This window comes from Fulmarus glacialis, unplaced genomic scaffold (genome assembly GCF_000690835.1).
Source record: "Fulmarus glacialis isolate BGI_N327 unplaced genomic scaffold, ASM69083v1 scaffold2551, whole genome shotgun sequence".
Taxonomy (NCBI): Eukaryota; Metazoa; Chordata; class Aves; order Procellariiformes; family Procellariidae; genus Fulmarus; species Fulmarus glacialis.
In genome coordinates, this window is record NW_009194497.1 from 65331 (window position 1) to 73209 (window position 7879).

General features: G+C 42.8%; 1 protein-coding gene across 1 annotated transcript in view; it reads left to right on the forward strand.

Moving 5' to 3' along the window:
- Positions 1-7879, forward strand: part of FRAS1 (Fraser extracellular matrix complex subunit 1) — a gene marked incomplete at its 5' end in the record, with an annotated part of 117283 nt that overhangs the window by 13209 nt on the left and 96195 nt on the right. Inside the window, 5 exon segments of the mRNA XM_009587766.1 lie at positions 541-700; positions 1293-1426; positions 4137-4220; positions 4847-4948; positions 5052-5243. Of these exon segments, the coding sequence (XP_009586061.1) occupies positions 541-700; positions 1293-1426; positions 4137-4220; positions 4847-4948; positions 5052-5243 (672 nt within the window).

Below are 7879 nucleotides of genomic sequence, written 5' to 3' on the forward strand. Positions count from 1 at the left end.
ATTATGTTCCCTCCCATCTTGTGTACCTAGCTCAGTCAGTAGGCATGGGAGCTGTCCTTGGGCTAGGAGGGTACTTAGCAACAACTGAAAACATCAGTGTGTTATCAACATTCTCCTCACACTAAATCCAAAACACAGCTCTAGGAAGAAATTTAACCCTATCCCAGCTGAAACAAGGGCAGGGCCCATGTTGAATATTTCTCTAAAAAAATCCATGTCTCTAAATTTAGAGGAACTGTAGGGGTGTATCCAATAACCTGGGTCTTTTGCAGTGTGTTGTTGCTGGATGCCACTCTGCAGCAGGAAGGAAAATTCGGCTGATCTCCAGGTTTGCTGCTACCAGTGTTAATTTACTTTTTGCCCCAACAGTGCAGCCAGGACTAAGGACTACAATGTGCAAAGATTGACTGGGCCTGCAAAAGACTAAAGTTAATACTAGTCTAGGTGGGCTTAAAAGGGAGAAGATATGTTTACAGATCTCACTGGCAGCTGGATTCATGCATGTGTTTTCTGTGCCTTTGGTTGTGTTGTGCACTGCAGCATGGCACGCAGTGGGCCAGCTCTGGATGTGTCCGGTGCTCCTGTGCCCACGGGAAGGTGAACTGCACCCCCACGGCCTGCCCAGCCCTCACTTGTGGACGAGGGGAGCTGCAATACACTGCTCAGGGATCCTGCTGTCCCAAATGTGTGGGCCATGGCGGTGAGTATGGCATGTGAATGGGGCACTGTCTGGCTTCATTGATCCGAGCAGGTCACTGGAAATCTCCTTTTAGACCCAAATCTGGAGAGCTTTTCTTTTCTTGTTCAGTTCTGTTGGGAAGACACTGGCGTCAAGCGTGTCTCTCAATTGTCTTTCTGTCCTGCTTACCGTATTTACATTTTTAATGGCTTTGCCCATAGGCCAAGAGGAAGTGGTAAGCTTTAAGCAGTGAGCAGATGTGCCTAATATGTCCTTATATTGGAGATTAAAATCTGGAAGAAACGATGCAGGTATTTCCTATACACGGAGGGTACCTTTGGCACTTGCAGACTCAGACTGCAGGTTCCAAAATGCCTGAACTATTGGATACCTTTTCTCATAGAAGTCCAGGGGGGAGAAGTGCATCCACAGCTCTTAATTCACAAGTCTAAAGCCCTTGAAAACTGGTGGAATTGTTACTGTCATTACCTGCTTTGACAAACCAGAGTTTTGAATTCTGACATGCACAAAATCTGTGTTTTAATTATGGGTGACGGAAAGGGATTAAAGGGCATTGGAAAAGAAAATTACCCCTTGTTTTCATATCTCTTAGAGCCTTGCTCCTTTGATGGACGCTTGTTCCAGGATGGTGAGGACTGGCGCCTTGGTGGGTGCTCCAAATGTGTCTGCAGGGACGGCGCGACTCAGTGCTTCACAGCTTCCTGCCAGCCTCTGCTGTGCAGCCAGGTCAGGACCCATCGGCCTTCTGGAGACATTACTCATGACTATCGTCTTTCCCTTGGCAAGGTCCATTTCTCATGCGGATGTACAAATTAGCAGGCAAATCTTCTGTGTGAGAAGTGGGCGATTTGGAAAAGGGAGTTTTGATGTGTGGAAATGATGTGGAGTGACGGTTAAGTCTGTCAGTACACACCTGCTGTCTGTCTCTTCCCTAATATCTTCTTACTCTTATCGTGCCTTTGCTGGCTAATTAAGCACAAATACTGTCTAAAGAAACTGCTTTTTGTTTTATACTAAAAAAAAGATGTAGGGTTGATCAGGAAATGTTCTTATTTCTGTGAGGGAAGGAATAAAAACAGAAGATTTTTTAATGGGGGTTTATCTTCACAAATTTCAGTGTTTGGTTTGCAGCTGAAAAGTTTGGTTTGCAGGCCTTGTGTACTTTTTTTTTTTTACAAGAACTCTAGAAATACAGTTGAAAGTAGTCAAACGCGGATGAACTTGACTTTTGACTTAAAGAGTTTAGAAATACAAGACAACTTCAGCTGAAAGAAAAGACTCGGCACTATTCCTTACATGTGCTTGTGTTTAGAAATCAACTAAACTGGTAAGATAAGTTAGGCAAGCTCAAGTAGTGACTGATGGTTTTATCCAATTGGGAGAACTGGGACATTTCTGTATCCAAGGCCTTTGCTGTGGATAAATGATGAGTTCTCAGCACTTGTGCAGTGATCAAACCAACCAAAACACTACAAGATCATATACAGTGTTAACACGGAGATTAGTAAAAGCAGCAGACTATACACACTACTCCACACTCTGTACAAGTGACTCAGTTTTTTGAATTCTCTTTATTATATTGGAAGTGCTTAAGGATGTGACTATGCTCGTTGGATTTCTTTTTGTTAGGCCCATTGTACAGTTTTCTTGGGCACCTTGGTGTACTCCTGCTAAGGAAATGCAGGAACTGGCTCCCTGGAAATCCCTCTTTCTGACCTTGACTTTATGTTTTAGGAGCTGCCATTTCCCAAATACTTTTTAATCTATTACCACGCTCCAATGATGAATCCAGAAGCTCCCTTGAAACGTGTGTTCTGGCTCAGCACGCTTCCCTGTAGCACTGAGAAAAACAAAAGCAGTAGTCATAAACTTTTTTTCCTGTTGATGCTTACCCAGCTTTCTGTTACTGGACCAGATGTTTGTGCAGCTAACACTTTTTTTTTTTTGATAGAAGGAATGCCCACCTGTTTCTGTGCATGCTAATTTTGTTTTGCTTTGTCCTGAGATACTCAGTGAGTGTTTGTTGACTAAGTACCGTGCATTAAAACAAATTTATGCGTGCTTTACATTCCTCCTTTCCCACTCCAAATGGACTGATGTTACCCGCTGACTGATTGCACTAGTGTTTAATCAGCTAATCATTATGATTTAATTTGTGGAAACAGAAATGACTGTGTTGTTGCTGTGATGTGTCTGAGAATAATTGGCTAAGAGCATCCAAGTTAATGCAGCAGGAAGCCAATTCTGATGGTGTTCCAGATATTTCCTAGCTAGGTTCCTGGTGGAAGGGACCTTGGCAGGATGTGCAAGGATCCTGTTCTGCTCTCAATCATACCTATCATTTTCTTGTATGTGCCTTTATCTCTGTCACTTTTTTCATTCTCCACTCCCTGTCGAAAGCAAATACATAAATGCTCCCAGTATTAAATTCTGATCTTCCTTCCATCTTTCAGATAACTGTGCCCTTCCCTGCGTGCTGAGGGAAAGGAACTTCAAAAATGCTTGTTGCATGCAGGAGTGCACCCGAATGTCCTACCACATATCCCACCAAAATAGATGAAGAGTTCTTTTAACTCTGCTGGGAAGTCTGTCGTTGATAACTTTTTATACAAAGTCTTCCACTCTTTCTTTGAAAGCTAGTGATTTGACTAACAAAGCGGATGAGGTAATAGTGCTTGGTATTTCTACGCTACTTTCAGTCCCACAGGTCAGTCTCCCGGTCATCCTGATGTGGCTGAAGGGAGGTGCTGGTGAACAATACTATTCCAAATGGTTGGATGTATGTGAAATTGTACCAGGGGAGTTACAGACATGTTTTGGATGGATGGAGTTGGGGCATGCAGGAACTGTTATATTGATGTGAAGTGCCAACCTATTCCGATGTGATTTAAATCAGTCATGAAAAAGTTTAAATTAGGATAATCCAGTTTTAATTTAACACCTGTATGGACAGTTGTGCTGTATGAATTTAACTAAAACCGCGCAAATGCCTGAGAGATGGTGAGTGTAAATCACACATTGAAAGCCTCAAAATGTGGCAGTACCAGGAAAAAAAATCTCTTCTCTCCTCTATCTCATGCTTTAGTGTGCTTCTCTACATAGCTTTATATATACTTTTTTCCTCTGTGTATCTGTGTACCTGAATATACGCACTTTAGCTCGTGTGTGTGTGTGTGTTTATCTGCATCTATATACCCATCTATGTATTTGGACCTCAATTGCCATCCAAAGAAGCCCAGAAAATGAGATGAAGGAAATATCTTTCTAGCTTTCTACACTGATCTCATGCTGTGAAGACGCCCCCAGATATTGCAGCCTTGAGTGGCTGTGGGTTATCACACAGATACTAAATGCCTGGAATTCCAGGTGGTGATGCTGAGCCCCATGTTAACTGTTCATGCTCTTATTTTACTTGTCTCTCCTGCTTTCTATTTAGGATGAAGTTATGTTTATGTCTCCTGGAAAATGCTGCCCAGAATGTGTTCCAAAGCCCTGCTCGGTGTCAGGAAGGGTGTACCAGGTAACCTTTGATGAGCCACACCAAAAGGCAGTTGTTCACAAGTTCTGGCACATCTCTCTTCCCCTTCTCCGTGACATCTAACTTTCTGCCAGCACTGATAGCTTAGTACAACCGTTGCTTTTTTTCTTCCTGGAAAGCCAAAAGAGTTGAAAGAAATTAGAACTAGATAAGAATTTGCTGGCAAGCAGAAAGGAAGTTTGCAGGGTGAAGCACATCAGGCACTTTCTTTTCACACTTTTTTGAAGGAGGAAAGGAGAAAGCACTGGTGAAGGTTCGAAGTATTTATAGCTTTCATTGTATCATCTGGAATTAATTTAATGCATTATTTAATGAATGTAAGTATGTGGGATTTTCTGTTAATGATTATGTTTTGCTAATAATAATAGTTAAGACCTCACCAATGTCTCTGGCTTGCAATTAATGAGAAATACACACCACAGTGTCATCTAGACCTCATACCTCTTCTTCCTGTTTGCTGATCATGTAGAGAGAAGCATTTTTTAAGAAACGTTTATTATTGGATACAAACATGCAGAAGGAGCCACCATATTCCATAAGCAGCACAGATTTCTGGAAGGAATTTGGTTATTTATTTTAACAATTGAATACGTGTTCTTTTTGAACAGCATGGTGAACAGTGGAAAAAAAATACCTGCACTGAATGTGCATGTCACAGAGGAGAAGTCAGATGTCTGAGAGAGACCTGTGACACTATTACCTGTGAGAAGGTAGTTAAAAATCATTCACCTCTGAGACCCTGGCTGCACGTATCACTGTGCCCGTGCCAACGGGTTCAGACAGTCGTGTTCAATGGTTCCTGATGTTTTGTAGGGGGAGAACAAAGTGCAGCGTCCTGGGAAGTGCTGTGAGGAGTGTGTGTCTTCCAAGGGAAACTGCTTGTATGATGGCACTATCAGGTACCACAGTGAGATGTGGAATAGTACTCGCTGTGACTTCTGCCTGTGTGATGAAGGGCAAGTCACTTGCCAGGAAGCAGAGTGTGCCAGCGTGGAGTGCGCCAAGGTAAGAAAGGTTTTCTTCTTTCAAGATGTATCTGTCAAGTCTTGTGATTTTTTCCCCCCTTTTTCTTTTTTCTCAACTGACATCCTGAGACACTCAAAGAACCTGCCCTTCTCTTGGGGCCTGTTTTGTGCAATTACCTTGAAAACACTTCACAGGAAAGGAGAGTAAACTTTGGATTTTCCGTGCAAGGTTGACTGCTCAGTGGGCTCGCATTGTGAAGCAAGCCAGTGTGAATTAGTGACTAATTTAACTTGGATTCCCTCCCACACTGTTGTCTGCCCGCTATAATGGAGGGTCAGACATCCAGAGGTTTCAGTGACCACCGGCTTTACCAGGAGCTGAATGTGGGGAGAGACGTACAGGTCAGAGATAGTTAAAAGCTTAAGAAATGTTCCTTTTATCTTCATTCTTGGCATGGAAGTGAAGCTGGTAAGATATTTTATTCCCAGCACTGTTTACTCCAAAACTAAACATTCCCCTTCTCCCCCCAGGTTATGTTATATTTGCTCTATAGTGGATGTGCAAAATGCATTAGATGGGGTTGAATGCTTCACACACAGACACACAGACACAAATATATTTTGAATTGCCTTTTTGCAGTGGGATAAGACTTCTGTGTTGTTTGTCGCTGCATCTGTTTTAATTGGTGGGCTAATAATCTGCTTTATACCTACTACTCCACTGTGTCAATGAAGAGAAGAGAAGGAATTGTAGCCTTCTGAGTTTTCTCTTTCTGTGGCAATGCTTTTCTGGCGACTGCCTGCGTGCTAAATCTTGAGTAGCAGCACCCTTGTGTTGTGTCTGAAGTCCAGCCAAAATCTGGACGTAATGGATTCACTGGATTAGATTGTTTTAATGAGTGTTCAAAAAAGTGAAAAATCCACACACAGGGTCCCAAATGATGATCATGCAGAGAGCATATATCCAGGAATAAAAGCGTATGCTTGTTCATCTGAGATTGTGCCTTTTAAATAGCAAAAATGCATTGGGTGTGGGACCCAAACTCTTGTCGTTGGTGTAGTACTGCTGACAATCATCTGACCTTAAACTGCATGGAGAGATTTTGGTGGGTGGAAAGTCGTGGTTGTCATAAAATCTTGTGCAGTTGCATCTGTTTCAGTCAGCTTCCTGCATGCTTATGGCTGTAAATTGGATCATTTACACTAATGATGATGGCATGCTGTCATGGCTCAGTAGGGAGAATTATTTAATATTCATGCTCATATCTTGCGTACTGACAAAGAATCCATTATTCAGAAAAGCCAGGGATATTTTACAGAACAATAGCTGGAGGTGTTAACATGTAGGGCTCAAAACCAGGGGGTTCAAAAGTGTGCAACACTGTCACTCACGCAGCAATTTTTCAAACTCGAGCTCTTGCAGGTAACCATCCATCTAAAAGCCCGAGCATCTAAAAAATGGTATTATTTGTCAGAGTATGAACCGCTGCAGTTTTAAATTGAATGAAACATGATTGCTAAGAGGACAGAAGGAGGAAAAGAGTGTCCTTTGTTGTAGATAAGAGTTATGATCCCACTTGATAAAAGATATTTGCCCAAGGATTTACTATTCTGCACGGTTTCCCTTAAGGTAAACTAGCTTCCTCAAGTCATGTTCAGTCATAGTTTATCTCGATAGGACAAGGTGCACATTCATTAATTACAAGAAAATACTTACTCAAAAAGCAAATGAAATATTTTCTTTTTCCTTTGCTTTTTCCTTTTTGAGTTGCAGGTCTGTTTTTTGGGCACCTGCATCAATAAATCAGAGCTGATGTGAAGCTAGGAGCATTTGGATTCATCTCTTCATTAAGGCACTATTAATTTTCTGGTCACATCATCCTATTTAAAGTGTAATGAGGCCACAGGTACAAACTGCAAATCCTAGGCAGCTCAGCATAGTATAGCAGCATTACGTGAGGGTAGGGTAGAGGTTTAGCTTATAAACCCTGTCAACCAAAGCTGTCCAGCAGCTGTCAGATGGAAGTGTCTGGGGTGATTCTGACCTAATCTTCAAAAAGCCATTTTCAGCAGGTTACTAACGAGCTAGGAATACAAGTTATGTGGCAGGCTGGGATAGCTGTGGATGCACTCAATCAAAACCACTCAGACTGTCAGAGCGTCAAATAATCCTGCTGGAGCACTTGCCAGCACACCAGCTGAGTAAGCACACTCGTGACGATGTTCAGAGGAGGACGGGTCATGGGTGCTAGCAGGGGATGCTGCAGCCTACCGGAGTAGGCTGGCGATGGAGTATTTCTGCTAGCAGCCCCGCCAGCCCCAGAAACTACAGGATCAGTAAGATGGAGCTTGCAGGGTGCTGCGTGAGTACCATACAGCCAGCAAGCTGCAGAAGCCTTTCTGGTATCTGGAAGAAATGGAGCTAGGGTGTTGGGGGTACGGATGGTGCATGTGGATGTAGGTGTGTACGTGTTTGAGAGAGATTGCATAAAACATTCTTCTCTCTTTTCTGCCTCCCAGCCCATCACTGCCTTTCAATGTTCTCAACCTGGAATATGATGAATCTCTCTTCAGCAAAGCCACAAGTTATCTCACATAGCCTCTCCCTTTTCTGAGTCTTGGCAGAGCAGCGTGGTTGCATTTTTTTGGGCTGGGCGAGCCCTGTTCCATGGCCAG